This window comes from Mauremys mutica, chromosome 5 (assembly GCF_020497125.1).
Source record: "Mauremys mutica isolate MM-2020 ecotype Southern chromosome 5, ASM2049712v1, whole genome shotgun sequence".
In the NCBI taxonomy this organism is placed as follows: domain Eukaryota; kingdom Metazoa; phylum Chordata; order Testudines; family Geoemydidae; genus Mauremys; species Mauremys mutica.
In genome coordinates this window covers 1967592-1987183 of record NC_059076.1, presented here as the reverse complement: position 1 = coordinate 1987183, position 19592 = coordinate 1967592, and the positions used below count along the sequence as shown (strand labels likewise).

General features: G+C 42.0%; 1 protein-coding gene across 1 annotated transcript in view; it reads right to left on the bottom strand.

Moving 5' to 3' along the window:
- LOC123371174 (E3 ubiquitin-protein ligase TRIM17-like) overlaps window positions 1-13728 on the bottom strand; it is a 67261-nt gene extending 53533 nt beyond the window's left edge. The window contains exons 1-2 of the mRNA XM_045018473.1: window positions 13591-13728; window positions 3153-3308 (exon numbers count right to left, since the gene is read on the bottom strand). Of these exons, the coding sequence (XP_044874408.1) occupies window positions 3153-3308; window positions 13591-13728 (294 nt within the window). The remainder of the gene's footprint in view (window positions 1-3152; window positions 3309-13590) is intronic.
- Between the last annotated feature and the right edge of the window lie 5864 nt (window positions 13729-19592).

The window sequence follows — 19592 nt, the reverse complement described above, 5'->3', positions numbered from 1 at the left end:
TTCAAAAGCTGTAAGTATAAAGAAATCTAATTTCTGTTTCTGCTTTACCTTTTAAAGCACCTAGTTTATGTAGGGTTAAAGCCAACCCATACTATTAACTTCCTCTATTAGAAGTGTGAACAACACCCAAAGTGCTACCACACAGAGTGAGTTTATCATAAATATATCTCTTAAAGAACTGTGATATTTTGTAACTTTGTAATCTCAAACTGTTTTAACATTTTTACATTTACTTATTGTTTCATTAATTTTAATAAAAGGTCTTTATGACTATTTCTGTCTCAGTGTAAGTTCCTGTCATATACCCCGGAGCTCCTTTTATAAACTCTGTGAAGCCTAATTCAGGACGAACTTTATCTTCTGATCATACACATTGGTGAGCCATACCCATATTATTAATATATATTAATTATTATTAATATTACTAATTAATTAGAAAATTAATTAATCACATAAAATAAATTAAGTGAATAAATTCCACCGACCCTACTAACCCACCCCAAATCAGGCTACAATTTGCATTTAAGCAGCAAACAGTCATCAAGCAGGATGGGGAGATAAAGGATCCTCAAACAGATGAGGCAAAAGCAGAGGAAGCATCCTTCTCCATAGATATTGTTTCTTCTGAATATGAGCTGTACTGGCTTCTCAAAGGAGGTACAGGATTATAAAAATAACAGGGAGACACCCCAGGATACCCACTGCATTCACAGCATCTGAAGGACAAAGGAAATGACGATGGACAAGGGGATGGGTCCTGACTTAAGACATTTGGTCACTAAGACTTCTGAGAGCACATGGTGAGAAAACTTTGATTGGAATATAACATAATGTGTTAAGTTAGGTTAGGTACCAGTTGTGTTTTATCTTTATTTTTCTTTTCAGCATTTCTGACTTTTATGCCTCATTACTTATACTCACTTAAAATCTCTATTTGTAGTTAATACATTTGTTTTACTAGAGATTACTAGATATTTTTAACAATCAATCTAATTGTTTTACTAGAAATCTAATCTAGTATGTTTAAATTGAAGTGTCTGAAGGACTACTTGAAATAATAAACTGGCATATTAAAGAAATAAAGGAATTAATATAATTTGTATTGTCCAGGAGAGTACTGAGAAATACAGGGCATATGTTTCAGGGAGGGAAATCTGGGACTGCAAGTATGTTGGGGTTGCCCTGCAATATGACCAAGGCTGGTAAGAGCCAAGGTGTAGCTGGCTGCAGCACACTCAGCCATGGCTAGCAGTGACTTCCACATGGGAGGCTGTTTGTGAGCAGTGCAGGCTGAAGGCTACAGCAGCAAAGCAGTATACAGGGCATCCCAGGTTAGAGGGCTGGGGTGACACAGTTATTCATTAATCTCGATTGTCCCCTGGGTAGGTCACAGTGGGTAAGTTTCTGTGGCCTGTGATGTGGAGGGGATCACACTAACTAGATGATCACAGTGGTGAATTCTAGCCTTAAAAGTCTATGAATCATGTTCCCTGCTGTTCCTCTTGCAGCTCTGCAAATACCCAAAGATCATTTGTCCTTGTTAGGATATAGATATTCAGGCCTGTCTGCAAAGGCCTATACTTTAAGAATTTAGGTGTATTCTTATCACTTAGCTAGTTATAGAGGTATAAAAGAAAGAATAAAAATCACTGTCTGTCTGTGTAATGGCCTTCTCTTACTGTGACAGTCTGAGGCCCTGTTCTTAGGCTAAGATCTTTGGCTAAGCAGCAGAGGCCAGCCATAAGCTGCGAAGTGTAGGGTCACATCCTCACATTCCAAACTAGTCACATTGAAATAAGGTGCTATTGGGCTGTTAGAAATAAAATCCTGCCCTGATGTTTTTATCACCTCCAGAGAAAGGGAAGAGCCTAGAAGATGTAAAAGGAAACTTAGTTTGATAGCATCCTGTCTGGCAAGAACTCACTTATTAATAGCTGGGATGTAAAATCCTCATTTTTGTATTGTTCTATCACTGTAGTCCCCATTTCCCTATTGTTTGTCTGTATAATCTCTATCTGGTTCTGTGATTGTTTCTGTCGCTGTATAATTAATTTTTCTGGATGTAAATTAATTTTGGTGGTGGGATATAATTGGTTAGATAATCATGTTACAATATGTTAGGATTGGTTAGTTAGATTTCAGTAAAATGATTGGTGAAGGTATAGCTTAGCAGAACTCAAGTTTACTATATAATCTGCAGTCAATCAGGAAGTAAGGTGGGGAATGGGAACAGGGAATGGGGGTGGGAAATTGAAATCATGTTTGCTAAAGGGGGGAATGGGAACAGAAACAGGAACAGGGACACAGGCAAGGCTCTGTGGTGTCAGAGCTGGGAAGGGGGGCACTAAGGAAGGAAACTGGAATCATGCTTGCTGGAAGTTCATCCCAATAAACATAGAATTATTTGCACCTTCGGACTTTGGGTATTGTTGCTCTCTGTTCATGCGAGAAGGACCAGGGAAGTAAGTGGGTGAAGGAATAAGCCCTCTAACAGTCCTGTACTTGCAGCTCTTGACAGTCATGCAGAGCTGTGCAAATTCCATGCTTCTGTCAAAGATGGCAGACACTGGCAATGCTCAAGCCAATTTGTGGAGTAATTGAAAACAGGAATAAAACTTATGGGATAGAGATGATATTATGGGATCAAGAACATTGCATAACGGGAAGTTGACCCCCTGATCCCAGTCACCCCTGCACAATTCTTTTATGTCCCACCATACATTACCAAAACTCCTAAAAACTAGTGTGCATGATAAGGTAATAATTGGAGATATACCAATCTCCTAGAACTGGAAGGGACCTTGAAAGATCATCAAGTCCAGCCCCCTGCCTTCACTAGCAGGACCAATTTTTGCCCCAGATCCCTAAGTGGCTCCCTTGAAGATTGAACTCACAACCCTGGGTTTAGCAGGCCAATGCTCAAACCACTGAGCTATCCCTCCCCCTTTGATGGTGGTAAGTTACTCACTAGGATACCAATCCATGGTGCATCAGACTGCATTGACAAGTATTTCTGGTAAGTTCAAGCAGCTCTGACACAAGGAGTCAAGTACAGAAATGCACAAATTATGTAGCCAACATAACTTGCAGCTACGCCTCAATGAGTACCTGAGACGTCTCCTTTAATAGCAGTTTTCCTAAGAGGAGCTTACCTTGAAAAGTGTTGCTACTTTCTCAATTAGTGTCTTCAGACGCTGATGCTCCTCCTTTTGTGCACGCTGAGGAAAGTGTTTCCAGACCTGGTTCACAAACAGGTGCAGTTTCTCAAAGTTGGACTCAATTGCCCTCAGCTGTTCTGTTATTGTTTCCTTCAGTAACAAAAGTTAAAAATAAAAATGCATTGTTATCTTCAAAGGTCTTAATGGCTACCATCAAGTGGGTCTTTGATCTATGGATATTCACTTCCCTGATTAAAGCTGATTTGTGTGCTTCTTCTAGCTAAACTGAATGAGCAATAAAGCCTTTATATAGTGAGACAGCTGGAAACAATAGAAGCCATTGCCCAAGACAGTGGTCTTCATGGCTAGACCTGATCAGAAGCTAAGGCGTGGTCTACACTTAAAAATACACACCCCTGAGAGATATATCTACTCCCTACATTTCTCCCTAGTGTAGATAATGGTAGGTCAGTGGACGAATTCATCCATTGATCTAGCTACTGCATCTCGGGGAGGTGGATTAACTATGGCAACAGGAGAATCCCTCCTGTTGCCATAGTGAGTGTCTACATTGAAGCACCGCAGATATATTGCTGTAGCTTTATAAGTGTAGACATAGCCCAAGCCATGTGGCCTATTGGTTCCCTTATTGCAAAGACAGGGACAAAGGGATTGTTAGGGAAGATCTGTGTGGGAAAGAAGCAGAGATCCTACCAGTTTTTTTCACTTTCCTCTGCAGCGTGGGGAACAGGTCACTAACTGTTTGAATTAGAGGAAATTATGGATTCTCTGTAAATTGAAGTGTTTAAATCAAAATCTGAGGAATTTAATGGGCCTATTGTAGAAGAAGGTGGATGAGGTTCTGTGACCTGCAGTATTTAGGAGGTCAGACTAAATGATTATGATAGTCCCTTCTGGCCTCAAAGTCTATCAGAAAGCCAAGAGAAGCTGTTGTGAGGGTGGCCTTGAAAGGGAGCAGAAGGACAGAGCTCACTGGGACACAGGATTGGCTGGAGAGGGGGGCTTGGAAACAGTGAGCAAGAGAACTGCAGGATGTTGTTTGTTCCTGTTGTGTTCAGGGGAACAGGACTCTGTGTCCATTCTCTGTAAATATACAGGATTGCACCAAAGAAACACCTGATTCGTATCCTTCAATTCTCCTCCCATTGAAAACAACCGACTATTGGCAAACTGCTTGAGCCCAAGATGGGGTTTCCTTCGTATTTCCCATTTCTGTTCTGAAGCAGAAAGTATTACACTTGTGTAACTATGGGACCTTTCCTTTATCTCCTATAATAAAATCCTACAAACACAAACATTGTTAGTCAACATGGCCTAAGGACTAAATCTACTTCCTTGTCCATAAAATCAAGGAATGGACAAGGAAGACGATACTCTCCTCCATACCCCCTCTTGCACACTTATCACATTGGCAGCTTTTGGGGTGTGTGGTTCAGACCTTGGTCTGTGTTTGCAGCAGGCTAGCATGTCTGGCTCAACAAGACAGGGCACTGAAGTCCCAAGCTGGGAGGGAAAATGGGCTCAGAGGTAGTCTCAGCACATCAGGTGGCAGTCCCAAGGGAGTTTCTATGACCCAACCCATCACAAAAAGAATAGCTTGTGTTATAAAAGACTTGCTCCCTATTACATTGTAAACAAACTAAATTAATCTATGTATTAAATTTAGGTAACTGAAAACAAGAGAAATGTTAAACAAACAAATAAGCAATTGTATTATGTTAACCAACTTAAGCTGTTTAAATTCGTTAACATCAGGAGATATCAGGTGATCAGAAGCACTGAGCAGTGTGAAAAGCAATTCTGAGGCAATGACATTCCAGCCATCAGCACTTAACAACAGTTTAACCTGCCCCCTTAAGCATACAGGAGAAGGTTTCAGGGAGTTCAGAAGATAGGGGACATGACTTATGCTGAGTTTTCAACTTAAATTGGTTAACATCAGAAGATATCAGATGATATCAGTGCACAGTGAAGAAACCCCTGAGCATCAAGAAAGAAAAATGAAGTGCTTTATTAATAATATACTGGTCAATTCCACTTCAGTCTTCTATATATAGATAATTAAGTGTGCAATCAGCTTGAAACCACTTGCTGGGGTAGGTCTAACTATGGTTTAGAAATGTGTATTATTCAGCAAAGTAAGTTCATGTGCCTGTGGCTTTAAATCTTTATCACTGAAATATGCATGAATTTGACTACTGTGTAAAAGCAACTGTATTATTGCTGTATATTTCTCTGTAAAATGATATACTATAATTTTATCAGAAATATGCACAACACTCAAAGTCTTGGCAAAAGACTATTCCATAGTCTAGTATCTCTCAAAATATCAGACTCCAAAATCTAGATGGAATTATAGTTACATATCAAGATTATCTGAATCTGGAGAAAAGGAAAATTTGGAAAAGGAATAATATGATTGATAGATAGATAGATAGATAGATGATAAAACTTAACTATTTTGACCACCAAGCAGTGGAAACTGTCTCTGTAATTTATGGTATGAAGGGTCTGACTGCTAAATAGTTTAACGAAATGCTAGTAAAAATAACAAACTAATTGCAGCAAACAATACAAAGGCAAGGAAAAAACAAACTGGTAAAGAAATGTTGAATGTTGTTGCATATAAACAAGTCTGGGGGTTTTCTAAGGCAAAACAATTATAGTTAATAAACCCAAAATGATTGGTGGATGTGTATGTAAATAGAACCCAGATGTAAAGCCAGAAGAGACACTGACAACCATACTGGGTAGCACAGGAGTTCAGGTCTCCCAATGAAATTGTGCAAACAACAAGAATTAAACTGTAAAATTAACTTGCTAACTGATGGATTAGGTCAAGCCCCATATGCCACTACAGAATCTTAACTCTGACCACAGTGGCCAAGTTTTTTGCTGTTCTATGTGTGACATTTTATGTGAATTATTTAATATCCTAATTTGCAAATCTATAAAATTTGCATATGAACATAAATTTCTGTTCTGTGGTTATCACACTCTGGTGGGAGTAGTGGCTTGGTAGGACATAGAGTTGCAGAAGACCTGGTATCTCTGGCTGGGGAAGGTGGGTGCATGCTGCATTGGGAGGCAGAGCCCCTCACAGTCTGACTCTCCTGATGCCTCTGGTTGCTCTTTCTGCTTTTCCTACCAATTGCTCCTCTGAGCTACCTTTTCCCTGGCTAGATCCAGCAGGTAGAGCGGTGGCAGGGAGCAAAGCTCAGGCTTAGGTCTAATATAGCAAACAGAAGCTGCTTGCACCAGGCCTCCACTGAAACCCTGAGGTTGACCACACAAACCACACTAAACCTGAAAATGTTACCACCCCTTCACTCTGGCCCCGAGCAGTCCTTCTATACCATTGCCTTCACTAACCTCTCGATATGCCCTGGTGACCACAGCTACATCTGACATCAGACTGCAGACAATTCTGAAGGAAAGAAGACCCCAGTGCACCTCCATGGACACAACCTACAGAGCTCAGGGCTGAAATGGGGCATAGTTGATCCTTCAAGATATACATGCACCTCTTGCCATATCAGAGTTACAGCTCTGCTGAGCTGCTCCAATTAATCCTCTCACTGCTCAGTACAGCTGCATCTAACAGTAATTCAGGTGCAGTGCATGCAGACACATGGTGGAATTCAAATCCACAGAACATAACACAACCAATGGCACAGTCTCTGACTATTTCTTCATGTCTGCTTTTTATGTCTATTGCTTGCAAACTGCAGAGTAAATGTGTTGGGGTGGTGTGTACCTAGATTTGTATTTTCTAATTTTAAGTTTGTTTTACCGTAATTCTTTATTTCTTGGTTTTCAGAGGTTTAAGTTTAGCCCCTCTCTATATTCTAGAAGAGGATGGAATACCACCAGGCAACCATAACTCTATATTAACTACTTTTTTGGGCAGTTCATATATATATAATTATGTTACATTATTAAAAAAACATTTTTTTTCTTATTTTAGGGAGAAGAATAAGTTTCAAGTCCTTATTGTTTCAAAGATCGTACTCTGACTGTATCCCAAACCAGGGTAGGCTGACAGACTGAAACAATCACACCCAGAGACAAATGCTGATCCCAACCCTTCTGGGGGTGTTGAAAGGTCCCTGATGCAGTGGAGCTGCCGTAGTTCAGCTGCCCAGGGGAGGCAGTTCTCCATACGGCATTTGGAGATGAAGTAGGGCCAATGTAGACAGGTGCCCAGCAGATCCATGACTAGGTAACCTGAAATCCCTGCATAGGTGTTCCAGCTGCTACCAAAGTCACTAGAAACACAATAAAGCTGTTCTGTGCCAAGCCACTGGTTAGTGGGGTTGGAGGGCAAGGAGTCCTTTGCTCCCGCACATCCTCCTGTGAACAAACCCCATAGACTAGTTCCTTAGGGAGGTGTGAACTATTTCCATTCATTTGATTGAGAGGTTAATGCTGAAACATAACAATTAAAGTCACTGATAACTATTCCAGTGTTGATCATTTCAGTTGACACATCCAGCTGCTCTGCTATTGTGGGCAGGGACACTTACAGCAGGTTCGGGCCCCAGTGAAAAAAAATTTTCAGGCCCCCCCAGCAAGGGCGAGCCGGCTAAACAGGGCCGACGAGGTGGGAGGGGAAGCCAGGGAAGCCGGGCCCCAGGACTCCTTCCGGACCGCCAGGCCCCGGTAATTTATACCTGCTTCCCTCCCCTCTTGTCGACCCTGATTGTGGACAAAGCTTGAGTAGAATAACCACCGCTCCTCTCTGCTTCCTTCAGCCCCATCTTATCCCAGTGCCTGGGAGCATTTATAAAACTGTTCAAAGCACTTTTTACTCCAGTTGGTTTTTAAGATAAGGAAGTTTATGCACATCTAGAAATGGATTGTGGTGCATGTAGTAGGAAAGAGTGTCACTGCTTTTGAGCAATGGCCGACAGGGAAGACGTGCTGAGTGTGGATATTTAAATGCATAGTGAAGCACTGAGTGAACTGGGCTGTTTTAAATCAGCTGTCTTTCTCCTGCCCTTTCCCTAATGCACACTTAATAATAATCAATGATAATCAAACTGAGGGTCAGGAGCATCCTAAATTCGAGTCCTATTACTGACTGTCCTAGCAGCAGTTTACACTGACAACACACTTTACTTTACAGACATTATTGAGTTCAATCTCACAACACACATATGCCAGAGATAAATCTCACTGCCTCATCAGGGAAACAGAAGCTCAGTGCAAGTGCCCAAAGCCTGAACAGTGTCAGTACACAACACAGGATTCTGAATCAAAGTCACTTGCTTAGTCCATTAGGTCACATTGCCTCGCTGATAAAACATTTCTGTGCATGAAGCTAAATCACCATTTGTGCAGACCAGTCATGGTAAATGCATATAAAATTGAAGGCAAGTGACAGTACAAGCATTTGTGTGTATGGTCCTTGTGTCACCCCTTTCTGAACGGTGGCTCTTTAGGTTAGTAGGAAAACATGTTTGCATAGAATTATCAGAACGTAAGAACAGCCAGACTGGGTCAGACCAAAAGTCCATCTATCCCAGTATCCTGTCTTCTGACAGTGGCCAGGGCCAGGTGTTTCAGATAGAATTAAAAGAGCAAAAAAATGTTGAGTGATCCACCCTCAGTCATCCAGTCCCAGCCTCTAGCAGTCAGAGGCTTAGGGGCACCCAGAGCATGTGGTTGCGTTCTTGATCAGCTTGGCTCATAGCGATTGATAGACCTGTCCTCCATGAACGTATCTAGTTCTTTTATGAATACCATTATACTTTTGGCCTTCACAACATCCCCTGGCAACAAGTTCCACAGGTTGACTATATATTGTGTTAAGAAATATTTCCTTGTGTTTGTTTTAAACCGGTTGCCTATTATTTTCATTGGGTGGCCCCTGGTTCTTTTGTTATGTAAAGCTGTAAATAGAATTTCCTTCTTCACTTGCTCCATACCATTCATGATTTTATAGACCTTTATCATATCCTCTTTTAGGTGTCTCTTTTCCGAGGTGAACAGTCATTTTAATCTCTTCTCATATGGAAGTTGCTCCATACCTCTAATAATTTTTGTTGCTCTTTTCAGTACCTTTTCCAGTTCTAATATATCTTTTTTGAGATGGAATGACCAGAATGCCACAATATGTGTAGGCACAACACAGATTTATATGGTGGCATTATGATATTTTCAGTTTTATTATCTTTCCCTTTCCTAATGATTCCTAACACTCTGTTAGCCTTTTTTTTAAAACTGCAGCTGTACATTGAGCAGATGTTTTCAGAGAACTATCCAAAATGACTCCAAGATCTCTTTCCTGAGTGGTAACAGCTAATTTAGACCCCATCACTTTGTATATACAGTTAGGATTCATTTTTCCATTGTGCATTATTTTGCACTTATCAATACTGAATTTCATCTGCCATTTTGCTGCCAAGTCACCCAGTTTTATGAGATACCTTTGTGAATCTTTGCAATCATCTTTGGACTTAACTATCGAACAATTTTGTATCACTCACAAACTTTACCACCTCACTGTTTACCCCATTTTATAGATCATTTATGGGCCCAGTTCAGAACTTTGGGGGACGTAGACATATAGAGCTGGAAAGGACCATCTAATCCATCCACTGTGCTGAGACAGAGCCAAGTAAATCTTTATAATCCCTGATCGGTGTTTGCCTAACTTGTTCTTAAAACTTCCAATGATAAGGATTCCACAATCTCCCCTGGAAACCTGCTGCAGAATGTAACTACCCTCACAGTTAGAGTGTTTTTCCTAGTATCTAACCTAAGTCTCTTTTGCTGCAGATTAAGCCCATTGCTTCTTTTCCTACCTTCAGTGTACATGGAGAAAAATGGATCCCCGTTCTCTTTATAACAGCCCTTAACATATCTGAAGACTGTTATCAGGTCCCCACACTCCTTGATCTTCTTTTGTGAAGACTAAAATGCCCATTTTTTTACCTTTCCTCATATGTCAGGTTTTCTAAATCTTTTCTCATTTTTAATGCTCTGCTCCAGACTCTCTCCAATTTGTCCACCTCTTTCCTAGAGTGAGACACCCAAAACTCCAGCTGGGGCCTCACCAGTGCAAGTAGAGTGGGACAATTACCTCCTGTGTCTTATATATTCCCCAGCTGCATCACATTGTTGATTCATATTCAATTTGTTATCCACTGTAACCCCCAGATCCTTTCAGCCATACTACCACTTAGCCAGTTTATAAAGAGGAAGTTGAGATCAAATGAATAACTAAAGGATAAAAATCCTTATAAGACTGTTTAGGCTAGTAAAAAACAGCCTTTATAAAACCAAGAGATTCAAAGTTAAGGTTAAACTTACTGTATAAGAAACCCAGACATTCAAAACTCTGCAAATCCATGGTTCAGGCACCCAAACAACCGTAACTCTGCTCCACTGAGGCCCCAGCACCTCTTTCTCCCTCTTTCTGGGTGCAGTATTGATAGTGTGCACCACAGGGCACTGCATGTATAAGTCACCTTTCTGGTACTAAATGTACTGCTAACCTTAGTCCTGTTCATGCAAGTGCCCCAATGCCATGATCTGGGCCAAGAGACACATGAGCTCTGTCCTGTGACGCCAGGAGAACTAGCCGATACATTGAATCATTTGCTGGGCACCCTAAATCAACAGATAAAGCAGGAAAAGTGGGGGATTCAGAGGAGGGCAATGAAAATACACAGAGTTAAGAGACAGAGATTGGTTTGGCCTTAATTCCCTGCTGCTCTGAGTTTGTGTCATGGACATTTTGATGTAAATTGAATGTGAAGACCTCTGGCCTTCTTTGTTCTCAGGTGTCTGGTTTAACAGAGACAAGCATGAAAATGGAAGAAAACAGATCTCCAAAACTGAAAGTAAGCCAAGCCACCAATGAAGATTATGAGAGAACAGGCTATGATTGAGGACACCTGATCCCAACCTCCTCCCAGTGTGATAAAGGCCGAACGGCCATCTTCACCAATGCAGTCTCCATGGATCTCTGCTTCAATAGGATCAATTGGTACAAGCTAGAATGAAATCTCAACAGCTTTTGGTTGTGCATTTCATTTGTCCTTCCTAAGTGTAGTACTTTGCATTTATCTTTATTGAATTTCATCTTGTTGATGTCAGACCAATTCTCTATTTTTTTCAAGGTTCTTTTGAATTCTAATCCTGTCCTTCCAAAGTGCTTCCAGGCCCTCCCAGCTTGGTGTCACCTTCAACTTTTATAAGCACTCTCCACTCCATTATCCAAGTCATTAATGAAAATATTGAATAGTGCCAGACCCAGGACTGGAACCCACCAAATACAGCCTTCCATTTTGACAACAGCCAGTTGATAACCATTCTTTGAGTATGGTCTTTCAGCCGATGGTGCACTTACCATATTGTAATTTCATCTAGGTTGCATTTCCCTAATTTGCTTATGAGGTTGTCATGTGGGACTGTCTCAAAAGTGCTACTAAAATTAAAATATATCATATCTACTGCTTCCCCCATCTAAAGAGACTATGGCTACGTCTTCACTACCCACCGTATCGGCGGGTAGCAATCGATTTCTCGGGGATTGATATATCGCGTCTCATCTAGACCCGAACGGCGGTAGCGGAGTCGACATGGGGAGCCGCGGACGTTGATCCCGCGCTGTGAGGACGGTAGGTAATTCGATCTAAGATACTTCGACTTCAACTACATTATTCATGTAGCTGAAGTTGCATATCTTAGATCGATTTCCCCCCGTAGTGTAGACCAGCCATAACAAAGAGGGAAATCAGGTTTGTTTGCGTTTATTTTTTTGATAAATCCATGTTGGCCATTCCTTGTAACCCTATTATCCTCTTGGTGTTTACTAATTACTTATTGAATAATTTGTTCTAGTATCTTTCCAGTTCAGCTGACTGGTCTATAACTCTTTGGGACCTCTTTGTTCCCCTTTTTAAATATAGCTATTCTGGTTGCCCTTCTCCAGTCCTCTGGGACCTCACCTGTCCTCTGTTTGTTCTCAAAGATAATTACTAATAGTTCTGAGATTTCTTCAACTAGTTCCTTAAGTACCCCAGAGTGAATTTCATCAGGCTGTGATCACTTGACTACATCTAATTTATCTAAATATTCTTTAATCTGTTCTTTTCTTATTTTGGATTGTATTCCTTCCCCCTTTTTCTTAATATTAATTGTGTTGAATATCTGGTCATCATTAACCTTTTTAGTGGAGACTGAAACAAAATAGGTATTAAACACCTCAGCCTTCTTAATTCCATCTATTAGCACTCCTTCCACAGTAAGTAGAGGACCTACACTTTCCTTTGTCTCTCTCTTACTCCTAATGTATGTTAAAAACCTATTCTTATTACCATTTATGTCCCTTGCCAGGTGTAACTTATTTTGTGCATTAGCCGTTCTGGATGTGTTTTCCTTCTACATTTTTTTGGTACTCCTTAGCAATAAATCCATGTTTCCACTTTTTATAGAATTTCTTTTTGATTTTCATTAAAGAGCTCCTGATGGAGCCATATTGGCCTCTTCCTATTATTCCTGTCATTCCTTTGTTCCAGGTTAGTTTGCAGCTGTCCCTTTAATATTGTCTCCTTGAGAAACTGCCAGCTGTCCTGAATGCCTTTTGCATTAGATTTTTTTCCTATGGGACCTAATCTACCAGTTCTCGGATTCTGTTAAAGTCTGCTTTTTTAAGGCCATTAACTTTATTCTGTAAAAGCAGCAAAGAATCCTGTGGCACCTTATAGACTAACCGATGAAAGCTCATGCTCCAAAACGTCTGTTAGTCTACAAGGTGCCACAGGATTCTTTGCTGTTTTTACAGATCCAGACTAACACGGCTACCCCTCTGATTCTTAACTTTATTCTGTTACTCTCACTCCTTCTTTTCTGTGGAATCATGAAATCTATTATTTTATGATCACATTCACTCCCATTGCCTTCCACCTTCAGATTAAATACCAACTCCTCCCTGTTGCTCAGAATCAAGTCTAAAATTGCTGCCCCTCTATGTACTTCCTCCACTTTTGGAATATATAAATATATCCCCAGTACATTCCAAGAGCTTATAGAAAACACAAAATTTCTGGTATTATTTTTTCAACAGATGTCTAGGTAGTTCAAGTTATCTACATTTTGAGTTTGGTATATTTCTGTTACTTGTTCTAGAAATGCCTCACCCACCTCATCTTCCTGGTTGGGTGATACACAGTAGATCCCCTACCATGATGTCACTCCTATTTTTTACCCCTTTAATCTTTATCCAGAGACTTCTAACTGGTCTGCCTCTCACCTCCTTCTGGTCACCTAAGAATAAGTGAATATATAATACAACACCTAATCAATGTTTACCTTGCCTGTCCTTCCTGAACAAGCTATACTCCTCTGTACAAATACTCCCTTCAAGTTTTAATTCACCAAGATAAATAACATTGCCTACCCTGTGCTCCTGGACAGCCTCCTCCATAGGAACCACCATGTGAGCTCGGTGAGCCATGGATCTTTCACACACCACGCAGATGGGAATCTGATCCTCTTTGCAGTAGAATTTCAAAGGCTCTAGGTGTTTCTTGCACATATTTCCTCCTACACGTTTTTCCACTGTTTGTGAACTTAAAATTCCCACAATATTCTTCAGCTCCCTGTTTGGCCTTAAGTTTGTCTTTTGGATCATCTTTCTGCACTGCGGACAGACAATGTTAATTTCCTTTTCCTTGCAGTGCTGAGTGATACATTGTTTGCAGAAGCTGTGTCCACACTGAGTAGTCACAGGCTCTCGAAATAAATCCAAACAGATGGAACAAGTAACTTCATCTTCAATGTTTATTACAGAATCTGCGGCTGCCATGGTTCTTTTTATGAGAGAAGAAACAAGTTCCTTGTCACTTCATATACTCCACAGTGTGTTACTCTTACAGCAGAAAAGTGTCTTGCTCCTCAGAAATCAGGTGAGTCCAAAGGTTCTGGCTGCATTTGTATTGGTCTAGTTGCATGGAGCTACTCCCTAGAGACTCAACAAATACCTTTGTTCTCTGAGGAACACTGATAAGCTTATTCTTATATCACTGAGATCTCCTCCCTGCAGGGAAAATAGGAGGGACACAGTGCTTGGAAAATGACCAATTTTTTACAATAGTTGTCACAGAAAATTCATCTCATCCCTGAACTGGTGTGTAAAACGGCCTGGCTGCCCATTAGATGAGGTAGAAATCATTTCCAGTAACACTCCAGAGAGGGTCCACTTGACAAGGGCACTGATTCAAGGTCAAATAGGGCTGCCAAGTTTCTCCAGAAATTGCTCTACAGTGGTCCAGCAGGTGGGGGCTAGTTAGTGTGAGCATCTGCAGTGCATGCAGGGCTATACCCAGATCCCCAGATAACTAAGCTGAAGGGGGAGAAGGTCTGTAAAGTTGGGCAAAGGCAAAAAAACTCTCTCACACCAAACCCAGTGTCCTAAATGCCCCCAGCAGATGTACATGGAAATACACAGGATGTTCACTGATGGAAATCTCTGTCAGGCTGGAGTTCGGGTAACTGCAGCACAGCAGGAGCTTCTGCTCCCTGCATCTGTGGGGAAAATGGGATTCAGCACCTCAGATACATCCATCAGAAAGCAGGAAATTATCAGTTACATGTGTCTCCACATCTTCCTGAAATAAATGTTAGTGTGATGACCAAAAAGAAACCACACACTTCTGAACACCAGGAAATGCAGTTACAGGTACTGTTTCACACCCAGCACAACCACCACCGTTTAACTTTTACCTAAGGACAGCCCTCCTCTGAGAGCAATCCCAGGGAAGGTGCAGAGCCCGGCGTCGAAGTGACGAATATGTCACTTCTGGGACGAATCTGTCACTTTGGGGCCCGACCGCACGAGCCAATCACAGCTGCCCATGTCCCCGCCCCCAAATGTTTGCTCAAAAACTGCTGAAAAAAATCAGCATAAAACTAAAGTTAGCTTATATCCAAAATATTTCAGGATTTTGGTGTTCTGATGAAAAATGTAGCAGTAGTTTGAGGAAACTTTTCATGAACATTTTCATTGTGTGGAAAACACGATTTCCCATTGTGAAAATGTTCAATGGAAAATTTGGGATAGTAGGGGCTCAGAGTTACGAATCCCAGCATTATGGACTGACTGGTCAAACACACACCACATCTGGAACCAGAAGTATACAATCAGGCAGCAACAGAGACAAAAAAATAAGCAAATACAGCACGGTACTGGGTTACATGTAAACTACTAAAAAAAGAGGGGGAAGTTTATAAAAAGATTTGAGGAGGTAGGGAAACTGTTTCTGTGCTTGTTTCATTTAAATTAATGTAAGCAAAGTCAGGACGAGCTCTATCCTGACATCTGGTGGTGAACTGTGGCGAGTTGTGGAAAAGAACTTCTTGTTTGCATAGACACACCCACCCCGCCTCGCCTGAGTCCACGGCAGCTCAAATGGTCACTTTGACAGCTGTGGGATCCCCAGTTTCTCTGTTATTGGGGCAGGAAGAATAAAGTGTTGTTACCCTGATTATGTGAATCAAGGGCAGTAGAACTGTACTTGGCATTTTATGATGGAGGGACTCGCCATCAACTAAGTAGCACTCGCTAGACAAGGGACATGGGTTCCAAAACCGAGTGAATTGAGAGAGGCTGGGTGATGGGTATTTGTACCTGGTGGTATGGGCCTCCTTTTGATGGGCCAAAACATCAACTGTATCACCTTCTTCCTCCCTCCACTGTGGAATATCAGAGCTAATCTTAATTCTGTTAGGAGTCTAGTTACAGGCTGCTGAGCTGAGTTCACCTTGGGCTAATAGTGCTCCAGCACTGGGGCTCTCCCTACTATAAGCTGAATTCACTAAGTGCTGTGTTAAGTAGTGTGAGGAGGTTGAAGATATATGGCTGAGCAGCTGGTGGAGTGGTGCAGTTGGTGGGACAGCTGGAGTAGCTCATGGGATGGCTGATGGAGTGGAGTGACTCACAGTGAAGGTTACAGCAAAACCCCATGGAGAGGAAGGGCAGTTGGCCTTGGACCATGTAAGGTGCCCCTTAACACCCCTGGGGAGGGGCATTTCCACCCAGGCTGGGAGGTAAAATTCTGCAGATAAACTTTTGAACTCTGGGGCTACACCGACTAGGAACAGAGACTTTGGCTTGTTGGACTTTTGGGTGTTTTTTGGGTTGCTGGACTCAAGAAACTTTTGGGGTGTTGGACTTTTGGGACTTTGGGTCTTTTGCTCATGGTCTATTATGAATCCTGTTTGTGGTGTTTCCCCAACATAATGTCACAATGTTTCCCTCCTTTATTAAAAGGCTTTTGCTACACTCGGACTCTGTGCTTGTGAGAGGGGAATTGTTGCCTCTTAGAGGTGCCCAGTGGGGTGGTATGTAATTGTCCCAGGTCACTGGGTGGGGGCTCGAGCCGGTTTTGCATTGCATTATTGAAACGGAACCCCTAGATACTGAACCCGGCCCTTGTTGCTGCCAACTCAGACAGGCAGAAGGGTTACATTAAGATGGTTAAAAGTGGCATTTTTCTTTTGCATAATAAAGTTTCAAAGCTGTATTAAGTCAATGTAAACTTTTGAAAGAAGCATAACATTTTGTTCAGAGTTGACCAACAACCTCCATTCCTGAGATGTTCGTAAGTCTGAGTTTCTATTGTACTCCTTCCTTCCTTCTCTGGAAATTTCCCCAACATTCCCTAGGGTCTGTCTGTCTCTCAGTGCTCTCCTCCCCTTTTGGGAGCCTTCTTCCCTTTGTGATCTCACATTTTTCCTTCTTTTCTCCAGAAGTTCCCCGAGGACTCTGTTTCAGCCCAACAGTACCCTCAAAACCCCTCTGCTCTCATGCTTCTTCTGCTCATTTCTTCCTCTGGCATGCTCTGCATATATCTTTCTGTCCCAAAGGCGAGACAGGAAGGGGACTGTCTAGTTTTAATCTTTCTGGGGCTTAGGCAGGAGTTAGATCCTGAGCTTCTGGGCAGTGTCAGGACTGAGGTGGCTAAGCACATGAACTGCCGCTCAAATGTAGGCACCTCAGGGACTTAAATGGCGAAAACCTAGGCACCCAAGGGTGGTACATGTGCACAGCTTTAGGCAACAGCTGAGCAGGGGTTTGTGAATGTTAATGGTGCCTAAGCATTGGGCTGAGTCACCTCAAGAGGAAGAGAGGTGCTGATGTCCCTCTTGTGAATCCTATGGGCCTACCTGCATCTATTGATACTGAAATATCTTTGAAATCTGGGCCACTGCCTTTGCCAAGTATCCAACTGGTCAAGATACAGCCTGAGGGGAGCTAGGCACTGCTGAGACATGTCAGTCAGGTGTTGCTCTTTCAGACTGTCCCTCAGTTCACTGCAGCCTTTGTTCTCGGAGTATTTCTGCAGCTCCCCTCTGAATTCCTAACAGTTTGTCAGGATCTTTCTGGTAACGTGTTGAGAACTGAACTGAATGTTTAAGGTGGAGTCTCTCCAGAAAGGGGCTGCCCCATCTCTTCATTGTGACTCAGGTGCCCCACCATGTACAGCCCTTAGAACAGCATCCTTTCTTGCAGCCATCAAACTGCAAACTCACATCTAACTTGCTCCAATCCTTCCCATACATTTTTCTGAGCCCTTCTGAGTTCCCAGGACTTTGCTTTCCATTGAGTCTCTGGGTTTTGAATGATTTCTCTCCAGCTGCATTCCCCCAAACTGATTCTCATGTTGTTTTCTGCCCATGTCTCTAATCTCTCGAGGCCCTTCACTATCTTTTCTCTTTTCATTACAGTTTGCAGCTCGTCCCAAATGATACTAAACCAGGAACTTCACTTATACACTGTTTAGCCCCTCAGCCAGATCATTCCATTCAAAATAAAGATAGTCCCTGCCACAAAAAGGTTGCAGTCTAAAGACACAGAAGAGAGATAAGAAGAGGTGGGGATGTTTACTCTTTAAATGATAATCTTCACTACTAAGGGCCTTGCAGGAATCTTGGGATTTTAAGAAGGATTTGAATAATGGCAGGGTGGTGGTAAAATGATTTCTGTACCTATTTCAGTAATTATTTCTGCATTGCCTATGTTAGTAGAGGGATTACACCCCCTAGTTGTATTCCTTTTCCCCAATGGAGCTATATCTAACTCTGCCTGTTGGGGCAATGAGAAAGAACTACAGCCCTGGTTATCAGAGCAGAGACTGGGGACTTTGGACTCCCATAAAGTTTCATTAATATCCAACATACAAAGCTGTAACAATAAAACTATATCAAAACTTTTGAAACTTTGCACTGAGCAAACCTACATCCTGTAAAAAATGAAACTGGTCCAACCTCAGTGATCAGATAGGCTCACTGATAAACAATGAGATGACAGAGCAGAACACCAGTAGCCTAACTGACAGGGCTGTGATTCTGAATTATTTCATGGGCATGTATTGTATTCATCTATCTGGCTTTATATAAGATAGTGTAACAGAACACTTATCCTTGCCTTCCATTAGACGATACACTGCAAAAATCATCACAAAACAACACAGCAGCATATTTTTCCCTCCTCACACGTATCACAAATTAAAATCTCCCCATTCCTCACATGTCCCCACCAGAACCTGTCCAACCTGCCTCAGCTGTCTAGTGATGCCTGCTCAAACGGACGGGCTTTGCAAAGTTCCCAGAAGGTCAACAGGTTCTGGCAATTTAAGTCCAAGGAACATCCTGCCAGCAGCTCTTCTTTTATACCATTGTCAAGTGTTTCCACTCACCCCTAGCTGATCAGTGTTATTGCATGTGAAGTGAGGTGTCTCTCAAGCAGGAAGGTCTCAGGCCATTTAGGGTGCTCAGTGTTAAAACCAGCACCTTAAACTCCACTTCAAAGCCAATAGGCAGACAGTGCAGATCCCAGAGCACTGGTGTCAAATAACTCAATAATTCCACACTGACTTTCACCAGCCAGATAGATATGACATGAAGCCAAATAAAACTTGTGGCATAAAGTTCCCCCAGCACAACCTCCATAAGCAACATGTTCAAACCGAAGCAGAGAAGACCTAGGTTATGACTACAGTACAGTGCTGTAGATATGCCTCTGTAGCACCATTGTGTCGATGCTTCCTTCAATGGTTGAAGGGTTTTTTCTTCTGTTTCTGTACATAATCCACCCAAATTTCAGTCACAGAGCATGGACACACCCACCTCCATCCTAACAGTACCCAGCAGCTTGGTGTTTAACTAAAGCCCAGGGCCAGAGGGATTCACCGATGAGGTGTTCCCCTGCCTAGCTTGCCTGCAGAGCCTGATCTGGTAGATGTGCTCAGAGCCCACCTAAACCCAGAGAAATCTGCTAGAGGACTATGTGGTACTACCACCTCCCCCGTCATATAATGTTTATCCCAGTAGTTAGAGCACTTACCAGAAGATGGGCAACCCAGGTTCAATTTCCCCCATCTGCCTGATGTGGAACAGTGA